This window comes from Chelmon rostratus, chromosome 24, assembly GCF_017976325.1.
Source record: "Chelmon rostratus isolate fCheRos1 chromosome 24, fCheRos1.pri, whole genome shotgun sequence".
In the NCBI taxonomy this organism is placed as follows: Eukaryota; Metazoa; Chordata; class Actinopteri; order Chaetodontiformes; family Chaetodontidae; genus Chelmon; species Chelmon rostratus.
Genome location: NC_055681.1, coordinates 515001 through 532482, shown reverse-complemented (window position 1 = coordinate 532482; position 17482 = coordinate 515001). Strand labels below are relative to the sequence as shown.

Here is a 17482-nt window from a genome sequence, read left to right as displayed (position 1 = left end):
CAGGTCTGGGCCTCACGTGTAGTTCATCTCTTTCTCCTGCTTCTCGTCTGTTTTGAAGGCTTTTCTCTGCAGATTAAAGATCATTTCACTCAGATCAGGGATCAGTAAACCTTTGATAAACTGGAACTGGTCCAGCTGATCGTAGCCTTAACGTGGCGGCTGTGAAGCGTCTCTCTGTGGTGTTAAATACAAAGCACAGCTCCCGGTTCTGCTGCTTCACCTTCTTCTGTCTCTCTGTTTCTTCACAGCTACGAGTTCAAGGTGAAGCCGAAGAACGAGATGGGCGCAGGTCCTCTCAGCGAGCCGGTGTCCTTCAACACCGAGTCGGGTACGGTACCGCACAAACCGCTTTGACACTTCAATGAAAGGACGATCCAGTTTTTGCTTATTCCAGGGAGCCAATGAGATCAGGTCATTTTGTATTTCCATGAAAATGAACTTCCTGGAAGACAAAACTAATAATCCACATGATCCAGTGTTGTGTGATTATACAGCGAAGAGTTCAGTGCAGATGGTATTTTGTAAATTTCCGCACTGCTTCACAGCAGATGTGTGTTTTTGTTCTGGTTGCATTGAACTCAGTTGTTGCATGAAATGACTGCAGAGCGTTCTGGGTTTGGTTTCACTGAGTCCAGACTTTGATGGAATCCACCTGAAGTTGTTTTCTTGTGTGTTGAAGTTAAAACTCTCTCGTCTTTTGTTTCCCGTGGTTAGCGGACCCGCGGGTGAGCGAGAACGTTTCAGGTAAGATTAATTCACCCCGCAGTCGTCGATCCACGTCAGTCCACAGCGAACTCAACCCTTCCTGTCCCCGCAGGAAAAGACGCCATCTGGACTCAGTTCCCCTTTAAGACGGACTCGTACTCCGACTGTCACGGCAAACAGTACGTGAAGAGGACCTGGTACCGCAAGTTTGTCGGCGTCCAGCTGTGCAACTCGCTCAGGTACAAGATCTACCTGAGCGACTCGCTAAATGGTGAGTTCAGTCTGAAGTTTGCGGCTCGTTCGGGAGTTTACGTCGGCCCGGTACTGACCCGCCTCTATTCATTTGACCCTGCAGGTAAATTCCACAACATCGGCGACCAGACCGGCTTCGGTGAAGATCACTGTCAGTTCGTGGATTCGTTCCTGGATGGAAGGACAGGAAGGCAGCAGAGAGCCGACCAGCTCCCGTCCAGACCCGGTAAACACCTTCATTCATACACCGCCAACGACTCCAACCATCCATCAGATATCAAACATTCTGTTTCTGTTGATGTCGATGCGATGGAAATGAAAGGTTTAGCGTTTTAAAATCCACACCTGGGTTTGTGCTGGCGGTGGGCTCTGATTGGCTGATCGCAGTGCCGGACGAACGAGTCAAGTTCTTTGTTTCTGCTCCAGGTTTCTACAGAGCCGTCCGTCAGGAGCCCGTCCACTTCGGCCAGATAGGAGGAAACTCCCACGTCAGCTACGTCTCGTGGTACGAGTGCGGAACGCCCATCCCCGGCAAGTGGTGAACAGACCGAGAGGTTCTCGGAGAAGACCGGCAGAGGAGTGGTCGGCCAGGCTGGGATGGCGACCTCTGGACCGCCTCGCCTTACCCAGTGCTGTAAAAACATGTACAGGACATACTCGTCAGGGAATTAGTAACGAGAGAGCATTTTAAAGAAACATGTAATAGCAAACATGCCTCATCTTTACTATTTATCAAGCAACAAGGCTAAACCGGTAGAAGAACAGGAGGATCGTGGAGGCGTGGCTCCTCTCTGCAGTGTGGGAGCTCGCAGACTCACGCTCGATATATTTTATTTTGTGTTGAAATAATGGGAAGCTGGCTCCCTGGAATACTATTTTCATAACGTGTGAGATGTTATTTATCAAAAGGTCATTTCTTCAGGAGGTCCGGCAGGCCTCTGCGGTTCCTCTGGTGTAAATGTTCAGTTCATTTTGTTCGTTTTCAGCCGAGCTCGCTCCTGCCGAGTCGCATTGAAAGTCAGCCGAGTTAAAGTTCAGCCGTGAAGCAGATCCATCCATCCATCACTGGCAGCTGACCAGTCAAACCAGTCTTTACTGGCGGCACCGTAAACAAGCGGATTAGCGTCTACGAGGGCTGCACAATGCGGAAAATAAACTTGCTGGATAATCCCGTTCTTCTGCCTCATGTTCATGTTCTGACTGCATTATTTCTACGACAACTATAGACCCTGAGAATAACCCAGTTTAAACTTTTAGACCGCCATTATAACAACATTTTACAAATATTTGACGGAAAAATGCTAAAAATGTAAACGTTTTGGATTCAGGACTGTTTTCATCAATCTAAAAGGTGGATTATGGGAATTTCTGTTCGCCCACTAACCCTAACCTTAACCCAATGCTAAAAATAGAATAAAGTCCTGATGTTCAGTGCCTGAAACTAATTCTAAACGCCTGAAACTCGTCAGTCCACGTCAAACAGCAGATGTGTTGATTGAACGTGTCTCGAACCAAAACGACCTGCTTCCGCTGCCTTCCAGCCCAGACGGGACGCTCGCCAGCCGGAGGCGTCTTCACTTGCAGTTTGCACAGCAGAAATGTATTTATGTGTATATGGAGCGAATGTATTTTTTCAATACATTTTTGCAGATGCATTTCCCTCACCGTGGCCTTTCTGTTCCTGGAGCATCACGTGCTCTTCTTCTTTTTGTGGCCTCATGCTAAAGCAGGGCGAGAAGCTAACGATGCAGCCTGATAGCGAGCAGCTGCAGCAATTATAAAACCGATCAGCCTCTTTCTTTATTCGACCAACCAGATCTGATCGTCGCACGAGCAAAGATTCAGCAAATGATTTTCTGGTCCTGATCCAGGACCGTCCAACTACATATCAAGGTCCAATAGAGAAACTAAGATACCTCTCTTTGATTTATTCACTGTTTACAGGTGAACACCCACCTGATGTGTCGTTCTTTTCATTCCCGGGAGTTTATGAACCGCAGGAAGGAAATCTAAAAATGTCTGCCTCTTTATATGAGCTGCGTCCACGGCTCTGATCCAGGCCTGTCAGACTGCGTCACAGATCACAGTTATGTGGCTGGTGCGTTTCATGAACTCCATCATGGGATTCACAGAACAAGCCTCTTGTCACGTGGGTGCTGCGTAACTAATCCTGAGAACCGCTGAGTGGTTAGGGCTACGAGCTAATGTGCTAATGGTGCTTTATCATTGTCTCAAACAATTGTTCTTGTGGCTGCCATTAATTTCCCGCCCTCGCCGACCGCACCAGTCAGCCTCTTATCGAGGCAGTTTACGCTGTCCGAGGCGATGCGGGGCATTTTCTCATTCCTCTGTACGATGTACGATGTTTCCCAAACATTAAACTGTACTGTGCCTTTAACTTTCAGCTGGATCCCTGACTGTACTCATGCATAGACCCCATGATTAATTAACGAGGACAAAGACCGACGAGTGCTTTGTAAAGAAAATGAGAATGTGTGTCACCATGAGGTTGTGCTGTTGACGTTTTTCTACATACGTTTGTTTCTATACTGATTTTCAACAATAAAAGTTTTGAATCGTTTTTTTAAAGAAATGTCTTTGGGTTTTATTTCACGTTTCTTCATATTTATCTCTAACGAGCGAACATTGATCACTGTGGGTAAACGTGCAGAAGCTCTGGATGCTTTTCCAGCAGCTCACTGTGGCTGGACACTGGAAACAGGTCTCCCTGTCACGCTGCTGCAGTCCAGCAGGCGGCGCTAATGTGACTTCTGTGGCAGCCGAGCGCCGTAAACTCAACAGAAGAAGAAGAAGAAGAAGAAGAAGAAGAAGAAGAAGAAGAGGTCCGCCAGGAGACGGTTCACTCACCATGTCCCCGTAAGATCAAGCAAACTGCACAGAAATCATGTTGCTGGGTATTAATTATAATCTTTTACTGCTGAAACACTTAATTTAGAAGTTAAAGCCCTCAAATTAGCTCCTACTTGTAAGATGAATCACGTGGTTCATGTAGTTTCTCTGTGTTTGTGGACTAATTTGATGGGGAGGAGTCACAGGTGTGTCTTTAAACATGGCGGCTGAATCTGAACCATAAACTTGATGTTAATTAAAAGCAGCTTCTGTCCCTTTGCTGTTAGCAGCAGCAGAAGTTTAACCAGCACAGCAAAGGCTTTATTTTCAGTCGCCTTTTCACACAATGTACTGCCAATGTAAATATTACGCAGGCGCAGGAAGGCAGCGCCCTCTGGTGGCGGCTGCGACTCTCAGATCCCAGCAGTAATGTTTTTTAGCTGAATCCCGGTTCAGTAAAATGAGCCTGAACGCCTCTTCAAGGCAGGCTAACCGACAGCTAACAGCTAACCGACAGCTGCTCCGTGTGGAGTTCATGTTCGGCTCAAACTGTGTTTAATGTCTCTGTTATTACTGAAATAAAATGTGGTGATTGAGCTGAAGCGGCTGATCGGCAGGTTCAGAACATCATTGGCTATTTGATGTGTCAGTCATTGCAATCTTGAGTGCGATTGGCTCCATCTACACATGGAAGACAGGGAACAGGCCCTTCTGTGAAACTCGGGTGTTATTGGCTGCTCTGGTCGCTAGGCAACATGAGCGTCTGGACGTTTGTGGATGTTACCAGACTGGTTTTTGTCGGAGTGTTTTTGATTGGTGGATCACTGAGAGGCGTAATCGGTGAGTTGCCTTCAGGCAGCGTCATTTTTCAACCCAGTTGTTTGTCCTCTGTTGGCGTTCATTGCGCCTCTGTGCAAAATATGAGATAAAACATGAACGCAGCTTTTATGCTAATAGAAAAATAAGCAACGAGGAGTTCTCTGACGGCCCGTCCGCGGGCTGTGTGTGCACACGTGTGTGTGCACGTGTGTGTGCACGTGTGGTGTGTGCACGGCAGACGGATGGAGTCAGTGAACGCTGCTTCACAGCCGCGATGCTGCGTGCAGATATCTTGTATTTATGATCCGACAGCAAATACACTGCGATGATGATGATGATGATGATGAGCAGGCTGAACAGGATGAAGAGTTGTGTGTTTGGGTTGTTTTCGCCGTGGACTCACATACAGTCTCTGAATGTGAGGAAGAGGAGGATTTAAAAGACGGAAAACTGTGAGTGTGGTTTGGTTGGAAGCTGCTGCAGCGTTCAGATTCCACACTGACACATGAAGTCATTAAACTGACAGAGGAGAACATTTGGGGGGGGGGGGTATTGTGTTTGCAGCCCCTTCTCCATCCTCATATTACCCACAAACCCCCACTGCCCCAAACTCCCCCAGTGTCACAGATCTGAGCGCGGTCCCAGTCAGAAACACCAGCAGTGATGTGACGGATTACATCACTTTTCCAGACCGCCGCCGGGACGTTTCTCTCAAACCGCGGGGCAAAGATGGGCTGTATGCACCGTCACCACGGCAACCGGTGGATTATTTCACTTCAGAGGGAAAAACTTTGACAAGTTTTTGACTCTGCGAGGAGTAAAGTGAAGGTTTATTCACCACAGAGGAGGAGGAGGAGGAGGGGGGAAAAAGAAAATAAGAGCAGGAAATCTCGTCAGAATAAAAGCACGATGCCAGCTCTGCTGTAATTTCAGACTGTTATGTAACACACGAACGGTTCCACTGGGAACCAGAACGTTCCATCGAGGAGGAATGGGACAACTGGTCGGTGAGGTAATGCCCCGTTTCCACTGATGGAGGTTTCTGAGTGACTGTGATGGAGCTGAAACTGAGGAACCTGTCAGTTATTAATATGATGAAGCTTCAGTAGCAGCAGATCCCAGATCAGTGGTTCCCGACCGTCATCGGCTGCAGAGCATCGTCAGAGTCTCGCTGTGACTGAGAAGAGTTCTTTTCCTCAAATGATCATGTGACCGTTTGGAGCCGCTCTGCGTTGATCTCTGGTGTTCTGTTGATCCGTTTCCTGTTGACGTGAAAGATAAAATGTGGATTCTTCTTCAGTTGGGATTAGTGAGATCATTACTGACTTTACTTTCTGTAATATTAGTGTTTGTTTCAACAACGCCGACATGGACTGGCAGATAGAGACAGGACACAGGATGGCAGGATGGGTCTGGGTTCAGCACTGCTTCCACTTCCTTTAACGTAGGAAATAAATCTTCCACGCTCGATCATGAACAGGAAGTGACAGAACAAGTTGGACGTGAACCTGACCCGCGGCTCTTTGACACCTGTGAAAACCACAGGTAGGTCACTGTGGCTGCAGGCCGAGCTGTGTTCTCTCCTCTGCTCTCTGCTCGACTGTTGCATCGTCCGTTTCCGCCTCAGTGGATTTTATTGTGGTTTTCAGTTTCACTCCGTCATGGTGGACATGGGTGTTATCAGAGTGCACGTGACTGTGCATGGGTTTGTCATGCAGCTCGTGGCTGACAGGTGCACCTGTACCTGAAACGTTCCTCAGACACCGGCAGGATTCATTTCTCCTCCGTTATGTTGTTCAGCACATGTATGTGATGATTGGTCTCCTTGCTGTTTGTCCCGCCCGTCCTCAGTCGCGATTGGATGGTGCAGCTCAGCGCCCCGTCACACTGCTGCTGTTTGCAGCGCACCTGTTCCTTTTGGAGCAGCCAATGGGGAAAGCCCAACACTCTGCAAACTGACCAATAATGTAACGTCATCAGTCAGTCACAGACAGCAGGTGATGTTTATTGCAAAGTTCAAAAAAGAAATAAAAATGACTTGAAAAATGCCTTTTCTGAATAAATGAGTGTTTGCAGCATTTTTTATTTATTTAACGTTAGTTTTTAACTCAAATTGCTTCTTCTCTTCTTCTGAACGTAGCTGCAGCTTCAGATGTTCAGCCGGCGGCAGAGAGGACGAGAAGACGCTTCAGGTGAGCTCAGACGAAAGCTGCAAACACCGAGACACAGAAGAAAACATAACGCTGCAGAATGATGATGATTCAAAGTGTCAGCTGAAGGAACGTAAAAACGCTGCTGGTTGCGTCGTGTTCAGGTGCAGGTGTGTCTTACCAAACAAGTCAAAATGCTTCCTCCAAAACACAAAAAGCCAGAAACGACTAAATATTATTTAGTGTTGTTGTTGGACAGCTGACGGTGCGTTCAGGTCCCAGTCAGAGACAGCGGCCTTCAGAGCTTCAGCAGCGTCAGACACAGGAAACGATGTCACGCATGTATGAAGAGTGTCCATGTGAAACCCCTGAAGGAGCTGCAGTGCAGTTCTGTAACCCTGCAGACCGCAGCAGAGGGACTGGAGGTCAAATGTTTCTGTCCTGGACGAGGCAGCGGCTTTGTGTTTGTGCAAACCAGGCTGAAACTGAAGATCTGGATTGGCTACAGCCTGCAGCCAAATAACAGGTGAAAATACCAAGTTCTGACTTTTCCTGTCAGGAAAAACATGACGTTCACACAAACCGACTGTTACAAATGAAACGTAGCAACGCTGGCTAAACCTGTTAATGAATGGTCTGAGGGTATCAAATGAAGATCTGCACGGAGAGCAGGCACAGCAGAGCTTCAAGCTAAATGCTAACATCAACCGCTAACAGAAATCAGCCAGTTTCATGACTGTTGTTCAGAGATGCTTCTGAACACAGCACAGCTCGCAGATGTGAAACATCAGTCAAACATGTTAAAAACAGACGAGCCCCCCTCCCCCCCAACACCGCTGCACCCGGGGGAGCCACAACAACCCGCCAGCTGCTTCAACAGACCTGAGACCTGCTGCCACAGAGCGATGCGAGCGGCTGGTAGATCCATGTTCTGGGCTGCAGATCACAGACTCGGGTCCACTTTCACCAAGCTGTAAATAACAGGAGAGCAGGAGGACAGCGAAGGCAGCACGCGTCCTGTCATGAAGCAGAACTCAAACCTGCTGAATAAACTGCTCGTAGTTTCATTTATAACATTTTTTATAAACTCTTCACGTGTTTCTGAGAAGTGACCGTCAGCCTTCAGATGAACGTCGTGCAGTAAGTCAGGTGAACTGCGGTCTCTTCCTGTCCCACCTGACGGGATAACAAGTCTAAAGGTATCAGGTCTGAACTCCCACATGAAGTCTGGTTCCTGTCTTTTCTCGCTGAGTGAATTCATGAAGTCATCCGTCTGCCGCCGCCGGATTTATGGAGCTTTAATTTCATCGTTTCGTTGTGATGAAACCTGAACTGGGGGGGGGGGCGAGGGTCTGCGGAGATTCAGTCGGTTGTAAAAACACGACAGAGTTTAAAAGCGGTGAAGAAGGAGGAAAGAAAACATCCTGCTGAGGAAGAGGAGGGATTAACTTCAGATCAACGGCCTGTTGAATGTGACAGCAGGTATTTGTCTGAATGTAACTCCTCCACATCCTTTTCTGTTCATTCACCCCCCCCCCGCCCAGTCGCACTTTATTACTTTTATATCTTCAGGTTGAAGAGCTAACTGAAGTAAATCAGCAGATTAACAGCTCGTTAACGGATTAATTGATCGACTTTGCAGTCTCATCTTTTAATAAAGCATCAGGAGCCGTGATGAGGAGGCGACAGGAGAGGTTCAGAAATCGACGTGTTTCTGCTCCTCAGTGCAAACAGACTCTTCACAGAGAGGAAGACGAGGAGCCGAGCGGCTGCCGAGGCTCAGCGGGAACACAGACTGTCATTAATTACCTGTTCCGCTAACGAGCTGCTGCAGAGGATCCGGGAGGCGCTTCATGAATCAAACTCTGGTCCTGGACTGAAACCTGACCCCGGTCTCGGAGGAGACTCTCTGAGGAGAGCAGGATCGAGTCCACATGAGGCCGAGGACTCTCCCAGGCTTCAGCTAATAACAGGAAGTCACCTGGAGACACTTCACCTGCTCCGCCACTGAGGCCGGACATGGGGGCTCTGGGTGATTCAGAGTGTTGGTTTTGTTCTTGTCTTTCAAACGATAACGTGATGACATGAACGCACGGATTCAGACGTGTTTTCACTCCTCGAACAGATTTAACATCAGTTTAACTCTGCTGAGAGTTCAGATCGTAAACATCTGTCGTCGTTTAGCTCGCAGCGCCGGCCGGCCAACAACATGTTGCTCCGTTCGATGATCCAGCTCTGATTACTGTGAGCGCTCCCTCCGGATCCAAAACTGATGTCAGCAGTTTGTTTGAGGTCGAACATACGATCCGTCCTCGTCCTGCTGAAGAGCATCCCTGTGAGGAAGAGGAGGAGAGAAAGAACCTGAAACATCCAGCTGTTGTTTTTTAGATCGATCGATCTGTTTGATCTGTTAAACCTGAGATTAACTTTTAAACTAACGCAGAGGTCGCCTCAGTTTTCAGCCGCTTCCTGTTTTCATCTCGTTGGGTTGGTTACCCGTTAATGTGACGTGGTTGTGAAGTCCACGTCAGGCCTGGACGATCCAGGCTCAGTGGATCCTGCACCTGCGCTCAGATCGACCTGCCGTCCTGACTGACGGTCTTGGCTCCGGCTGCCTCCTCCGTGCGTCATTCGTCTGTTGAACACGGTTTTTCCACCCGTTCGTCCATCTTCATGCCTTGTTTCTGTGCTCGCCCCCCCTCCGTGCAGGAAGTTGTTGGGCCGTGGAGGTTTAGCTGTTGATGGTTTTCGCAGGGATTCGGTGTTCGACCTGCAGCAGCAGCTCGGCCCTGAACGATGTCGTGATGAATGTTTCTCATTCGTCCTTCGTCCTCACAGGACTGATGAATGTTCTCTCCTCTCTCGAGCTGTCAGTCATGTTCTGATGAACGATGTTCCACATCAGTTGCTTTCTTGTTGCTCTGGAGGGGGCTCCCTCGTTTTTCTGCACATTTGTGTTTTGCTGTTTTCTTTCCTTCGTTTCTGTCCTGGACCTTCGGCGTCCTCTCCAGATCAAAGTCAGGGACTCGTTAGTTCGTGTCCTCTCACCTGCCTCGCTCATCAGTGTCTTCTGCGCCTGCAGTCAACAGTGCAGGGGGCAGGGTTGCCAGATGTCGTGGGTTTCTGCCCATTTCAGTGACTTTTCATTTGATTGACTTGTCTTGAAAAGAGGGTCGGTCTTGACTCTAGTCTTGTTGATCTTGTTTTCTTTGACTCGGGACTTGTTGGTCTCGACTTGGGCCTTGACTTTGACTTGTCTGGTGTTTGCACCTTTCAGTCACTTGTCGGTCTTGACTTGGTGATCCTCCACAGGGACTTGGGATGTTTGAGCTTGACTTGGGACATGAATTGGGATTCATCCGTCTTGTGTCACGACTCGCTGGTCCTGACCTGAAATCAGATTCGAGACTCGAGTCATTAATCCATTGATCTATGTTGTTGGGACTGACCTGTGGTGACTTGATAGATTAGTTTTCTTTGAATGGACTCGAGCTTCAGGTTTTATGTGTCCCTGTTTGTGACGGACGACGAAGCAGCGCTGATCATCATCGTGGTCCCGTCCCTGGTCTCTTCTGGAGTTCCTGATCTCGACTCCACATGTTTCTCTCTTTGTTCCCTCGTTCGTCTCTTTGTCGTCTTCCTCCCTCGAGTTTCTCTGACAGATGAGTTACAATGCAGAGGAACTCCCCCCCCCCCCCCCCCCCCCGAAGTCATCTGGCCCGGGATTCCCTCGTTTTAGGAAAATCAGACTTGGCCGGTCTGAGCGGAGAGCGGAGGGGGGGGGGGCGAGGGGAAGCCCCGGACTCTGTCGAGGCGTGAAGCTCCGGGATTGATAACCTCGGCTCCTGGTGTCCTCCTCTTCATCTCTTTCACAGAGGAGTCTTCATGAAGGCTGCGAGGCGCCGAAATGTTCAGTTTGTGTGTGGGGGGGGGGGGGTTCAAAGGCTTCAAAACTGACCTCGTGTCACCTCTTTGGTCATGTTTTCTTCCTCTTCTTCCTCAGTCAGAGGCTCTGTTCACACTGCAGCCAGATCTGGATTTCTGCCCGTCACCTGGATCGAATAATCCCTGAATTCAGCCTGTCAGGCAGCTGCTGAGGTGAAGACTGTTTCAGAGAAAAACACTCTGGGCAAACATCTTCAGGCTGAAGTGATTGTATAATCCACCACACGAGTGTGTTCCACATCCTGATTTCAGACGGCCTCAGAAACGACCGTCGATTAACGAAACTGGAGACGCTTCGGAGCGATTTTTGGTTTTGTTTTGCATCTTCAGTCGACTCGTCTCCACTTTTAAACCAAACGAACACGTTCAGTGCAGGAAGTTCGGTTCTAATCAAACGCCCAGATTTCTTCTTCTGACATTTATTCATCAGAAAAGGGTTCGAGGAAGGTTTTAAACATTTACAGAACGAACTGCAGATACATTTTTCTTTTCTCGCACAAATAGTTTGAGTTTGAGTCGTTTCATTTTCCAAACACACAGCCGGGAGGCGGGGGGTCAAAGGTCAAGCTCGTCGACGGGTCACGTTTTATAGTCGAGGTCAAATCGTCGGACAGAAGTGAGCTGTTGTCGTTGCTGCTGTTAGTTTACATAATGAGGGATTTTTACAGCTTTCAGTCCTCTGAGAGCCGTTAAAAACCGACTGTGTGTCTGTTTTAAAAGCACGGAGGCGTTAATATTTCATCCAGCAGACTCGTCCTCGGTCGTGGTTCAAGCCGACAGCACCGCGGACGTGTTTATTTCCCTCCACGGTCAGCCTGGTTTGAAGCCTCCTGCAGGAAGATGAAGCTAAAAGGCTGAAAATGTGAACCGGAGGAGGACGGAGGGAAGCTGAGACTGATCAGCTCATCAGCACACACGGAGCGGATTAGTGAGAGCGTGTGTGGACGAGATAACGGGAGGTGTCAGAGGAAAAAGAAGAAGCTGTTATGTCACACGTGGCTGCAGGAACAGCAGATTGATGTCAGGTTGGCGCTTTGTTTTATCCTCCAGACGGCAGAAATAAAAGCTTCACAGAGATGGAAATAAAACAACTTCTTCTAATCTGCATTCAGCGTGTTTACACCGGCTGCGGTAACCAGGTTACAGGAACCTCATCGATCCTTCACGGTCGTGGAAACCAGGAATCTGGTCTCTGCACCAGAAACACATTCATGCAGCGTCAGCAAGTACACATGAAAAACTCTTTGCTCTGGAAATCTGGGCCGCTAGTACAAGTACTACTACTGATACTGCTACGACAGGGTTACGGCAAGCGAACCAATCAGAGGACTCCACTGATGAGGGGTTCACGACTTGTCCGACAATGATCAGCTCATCGCCATGGTCCTGAAAGTCCGGCCTCGCCTCATCATCTTCTTCTTCTGTTGAGTTTGATGGCGGTTGGCGTCCGTAAGTCTCTCAGTACCGCCCTCTACTGGACTGTCCCTCTCCTCCGCTGCCACGGCAGGTGTGAAAAGGTGCAACATGGAAATGTTCCTGAGCGCAGCTGCATGTGTGAACAGTGAAATCAGTAGAAACTGTTTGGAAGAGGCTGAATACTGCAGTACTGTGTCAGGTGAAGTACATCGAACAATAAGCAGCAGAATAATATATAATATAATGATGATGGCGAATAAAAGGTGCAAAGAAGCAGCTCGTTCATGGTGACCATGTCTTCTTTCATATAAAGTGTTGACCTGTTTGAGTCAGAACCAGAACTCTGGAACCGTTTCTAGTTTCATCTTGTAGTTTTCTGATACTGGTTGTAACTTTGTCATGAAACACTGATACTCATAGAAATATATTGAAAGACTTTTATTTACTCGTCCTGAAATGACTCCTAATAAACAGATTTGCTCCTGAACATGAATTAGAAGTCCGATTGTGGCCTGAAAATGTGAATGTTTGGAGGGGGGGTTCTCTCCCGGGGCTGCTGGACGAGGTGTTGGAGGAAAACCAGACCGGAGCTCCCTTCACCTCTGGACACGTGGACCAGGAGGAGGTCCATGTGTAGAAAGAACCCGAGAAGACACCGGTCCTTGAACCGCAGAGCTGGTATCCATCAAACCCAGTTGCGTAATCCAGGAAAAAACGGTGCGAGTCCAGGTTCGGGCCCGGTTGTCCTTGAATCCAGAGGGACGTCATAGTCCTCATCGCGCCTGATTTCTTCCTCTGTGGTGTTTCCTGACAGGCTGTGAGTAATGTGGCGGGCAGCGAGCGACCTCCATCATTAAAGGTGACCTTGTGTATTTAAAACACCTGGTCAGATCAAAACGCAGGAGCTCCTCCAGCCAATCACAGCTCACGTGCCTCTCATCCCTGTCCTCCTTCAAAATAAAACTGAGATGACGTATTAAATTACAAAATAAAAGGTTGAAAAGCATTTGAAAATAAATTTTCATGAGAAACAAACACCAAATGGAGCTTTTGTTTATTTACATGCATGGGGGGGGGTCTGAAACATTAAATATATAAGCAGCGTCCATACCTGTGGATTATTTTAATGATTCATTAATCAGCAGATCAATAACAGGTCATCAGGTCAGAATGTGTTCATGTGGGAAATGTCTGCATAGAACAAAAACAATAAAGTTTGTCATGTATGACGACAAAAAGCTTCGTGAAAGACAAAACTGATCGTTAGGAGAAATATGTGCAGAGACACCTGAACCCCCCCACAGACCAGCATCATTCCCTCACTCCTCCACAGAAAGCAGAAGAGAAGAGAAGAGCTCATCAAAGTGTTCGCCATCTGCTCTCATGGAGATTTTCCTCTGAGTTTCAAACAAAAGCCTGAACCTGAACCGAACCGTCTCTTCCAAAAGACATCACTTAATCAGCGCTGGCCCCCGGATCTCCCGGCGGGGGCCGTCCAAACCGGCCCCGCTGGGTCCAGGACCCTGATTGCTTAAACAGACGCGAAGCGGGGCCAGAAGGAAATGTGATTGTTTGAGCAGAGGCTGGATGTGGCCGTCGGCTCCCACCGCCGCGGTCTCAGCCGTAGGTTTGGCCCCGCGGGAACGAGCGGCCTGCGCGGAGGTTCCCCTCCTTTCCAAAGCGTCTCCGAGAGCAACGAGACTCTGAGAGGACAGACCGGCCCGCACGAGAGCGGGAAACGTCCCCGCCGGAGGACGACCTGCAGCCGGCAGAGCTCTCATTGGCCCAAGAATTTGTTCAAAAGGCTCTTTTAAAATATAACAGGCTGCCCCGAGGGCCCGGGGCCGTCCGGGGCCTCACGTGAGCTCGCTGTGGGTTTTAATAGACTGTTAAAGAGCTGCAGCGGGTCCAGGTCTGCTCTGGTTCTCATTTCGAAGAGGAAAAGCCCTGCGAGCACACTGGTTATGTAACAGCCAGGTGGCCAATCAGAGGCCTGCAGAGGCGGCGGCTGATGGAGGAGGTGAAGAAGGGCAGAACTTGCACTCAAGTACTGTTCAAGTACAAATATGAGGTACTTGTACTCCTACTCTACTGTAGTTAAAGTGATTGTTGCTGTAAAATCATTTGATGTTTGATCTGCTGCTTTTCCTCTGAACGATCTGAATGATCTGAATGTGTTTGTAATAATGTGGAGCTTTGGACTAAACAAACACTGTGAAGGCGTCACTTTGGCCTCATCGTCACCACATTTCTCACTATTTTCACAATGTTTCCAAACCGAACGATCGATCGATTAATGGAGGAAATAATCAGCTGATTGATCCAGAATGAAAAGAATCAGGATCAGGATCAGGATCAGGCCAGTTTGTGAAATAGTTCTCGAGCTATAAGAGGCAGTCTGTGGGGGGGGTGGTGAGGGTGGATGGATGAAACCAGCAGTCAGTGTTGACTTCATGAAGTATTTATTTTAATGCAAACCGTCATCTTTTCCTAAAACAAACCAAAGAGCAGCCGTCAACCAAACTGTTTGTCATCAAGCTTTATTTTGAAAGTCTGGCAGACGGTGCGTATGTATTGATGCTAGCTTGACGGTGGACGTGGTTCATGACAGGATAAAATCATGATGTTCTGAATAACCAAGCTCCCACTGATGTGTCAAAATCCAGTTCAACACCTTCACATGAATTTATGAAAACAGGCCACAGTGATCGTTTGTTTGATTATTAATAATGATCGAACAGAAAAGTCTTCGAAGGATTAAAACTGCACAAATAAAAACATGCTGCTCAGATGAAAAACTAAAAGCTGTGTGGAATAAAGAGCCAGAAGAAACCCTCCCTGGATTAAAAACGTGCTCCCGGTGATTTTTAAAAGATGTTCAGCCGATTTTAAACACTCGGTGTGAAAACACGTCCCAGCTGTGTTAAAGAAGGAACAGTCAGAGCGGCGTGCAGATGAAGCGGTGCAGCGTGGGTAAACGCTGCTCGCCGTCTGCGCCTGAGCAGCACGTGAAGCGACGCTGACCATCATCTGAGGGTTTCTGCAGCCCGGGGGCAGGAACGTGGCTCCGCGCTCTGAGGAAACTTCAGCTCCAGCACGTCGGCGGCGCCGTTAACCTGATTTCCTGCTCAGGTCTTCTCTGAGGCGGCAGCTTCATCGCTTACTCTCTCTCTGATTGAGCGACTGGCGACGAGAATCTCCTGAAGAGGTTAATGAAGCAGAAAGAGCGCTGACGGAAACCAGGGAGGAAAACCGCGAAGCCTTCCAGCTGTTTACACCATCATCACCTCGCAGCCTGGAAAACACGCTTTGGAAATGTTTCGGACACCAGTGAAGAATTTTTCATCTTTATTTCTCACATTCCTGCACTCGTGTGGTCGCACGTGTGGCGCCGATCGCCTCTCCGATGGTTTCCTTCACAGTTACTGGACAGAGGCTTCACTCTGAGACCTGAAGCCTGTTTAAAGAACCGTTCCCAAACAGATCCACAACATCTACTGCCACAACAAGCTCCACCAATCACAGAGCAGCATTTACTACCACAACAAGCTCCACCAATCACAGAGCAGCATGCATTTATTACCACAACAAGCTCCACCAATCACAGGGCAGAGCAGCATTTACTACCACAACAGGGTCCACCAATCACAGGGCAGCATTTACTACCACAACAGGCTCCACCAATCACAGGGCAGAGCAGCGTTTACTACCACAACAGGGTCCACCAATCACAGGGCAGAGCAGCGTTTACTACGACAACAGGCTCCACCAATCACAGGGCAGAGCAGCATTTACGACCACAACAGGCTCCACCAATCACAGGGCAGCGTGCAGAATATGTGGCCTGAAATGCAGAAAGAGAAGTTTGTGTGCATGTCTGAGAAAGTTTTCCATCGGTCGAGTCCTCCTGGATGAAAGGAAACACCAAATGTGACTCGATTCAAATCCTCCTCACCTCCTCGTGCTGGAAAATGAAGCTGAAAGCCTCCCGCCGAGTCTGGATCCTGGTTCTGTCTCCTGGGCTGTTTGGAGCTCAGGTCTTTAACCTCAGTTTGGAGGTTGCGTAACGGCGATGCAGCGAGCCGAGCCCCGCTCGGCGAGGATGACGGGTTTCAGGGGAGTCGGCCCAGATATTTCAGACCTCCTGCCGTTTGATTCCTGCGATTTATCGGTGCGGAGATCCTCGCCGATCGCTGGCAGGACCACGGGGGGGCCGGACTCCACGTCGAAAGGAGAGATTTGTGAGGAAGCTGCGATCCAACACCTCATGCTTCATCACGTTGAACCGAAATCCAGCAGCTCGGCGTCACATTTCACTCCATCATCCTCAGCAGTCGAGGAGGAAGGCCCTGGGGGAGAGCGCAGCCGTCGGCTGGCTTCTTTCTTCTTTCATGTGTTCTTCTCATTTTGCATTAATTTCTCTGTGCAGATGCAACATGAAGGCGTGCTGCTTCCTGTCACCCTTTTCTTTCTTCAACCATTGATGTCCATGCTCACCTGTGACCCTTCATCATTGCGGTGAACGCCCCCCCTCGTCTTCTCTTAGGTGTTTGGAGCCCTGCAGACCTGCACAACGTGCCTCGAGCCCGACCTCCAGACCTTCAGCGGCACAAATCAGACGAGCTGCAGCTCATCTTTAGCTGCTAGATTCAAAGATTGTGGTGAATTTTGTGCCCCTGGAGGTGATCTGCAACAGGCTCAGTGAACTCCCTGTCGTCATTTAAACAGCTGATCGATATTTCCCTTTCAAACGTATCAAAGGAGAGCAGAGAGTCTGCCAGAACAGAGTGAACCTAAATGGAGCGTGATGAGCGTGAAGGCACCACACGGTGACTCAGCGTGTCGTTGTTGTCTTTCCTGACTGTCGTCACTCGGCTCTGCACGTGTTTTCAATCATTAAAGAGAAAATTAGATTACGGCTCGGAGCTTTCTGCAGCCGGGGGGGCCTTCGACGACGGGGGCCTCCGTCCAAACCGCCGCCGCGCTCGCCCGGCCGAGATCGGCCTGGAAAACGCCTCCGCTGATTGGTCCTGGCGGGTCTGGGCCGCAGAGCCGATTGGCCGAGAGTGCAGAGTCGGGTTAGGACCCACAGGAACAGAACCGGTGGAACCGAAACGCTGCGACACGTCACCGAGCAGATCCTCCCTGAAAACTCAACGTTACCAGAGGCTGAGACAAACAGAAGATATGAAAGCACCCGTATCACCTGATGGTCTCCTCTGAATCATTTTAGATTCAGTTTCAGTGCGTGTCCTTCTATCTGATGAATAAACATCCATTAAAAAAGACACTCCTTTAACTCCATCACATTTTTCTTCAGTTTTAAATGAATCCAGTGATCTGTA

At 48.9% G+C, this 17482-nt stretch overlaps 1 protein-coding gene across 23 annotated transcripts in view; it reads left to right on the top strand.

The window, feature by feature from the left end:
• The window catches only part of LOC121627599 (target of Nesh-SH3-like), a 30014-nt gene extending 26502 nt beyond the window's left edge, over positions 1-3512 (top strand). For all 23 annotated transcript variants that reach the window (XM_041966583.1, XM_041966592.1, XM_041966589.1 and 20 more), the window contains 5 exons: positions 249-328; positions 715-744; positions 818-976; positions 1061-1183; positions 1384-3512. In XM_041966583.1, coding sequence (XP_041822517.1) covers positions 249-328; positions 715-744; positions 818-976; positions 1061-1183; positions 1384-1499 — 508 coding nt within the window. In that variant the 3' untranslated portion in view covers positions 1500-3512. The remainder of the gene's footprint in view (positions 1-248; positions 329-714; positions 745-817; positions 977-1060; positions 1184-1383) is intronic.
• The last annotated feature ends 13970 nt before the right edge of the window (positions 3513-17482 follow it).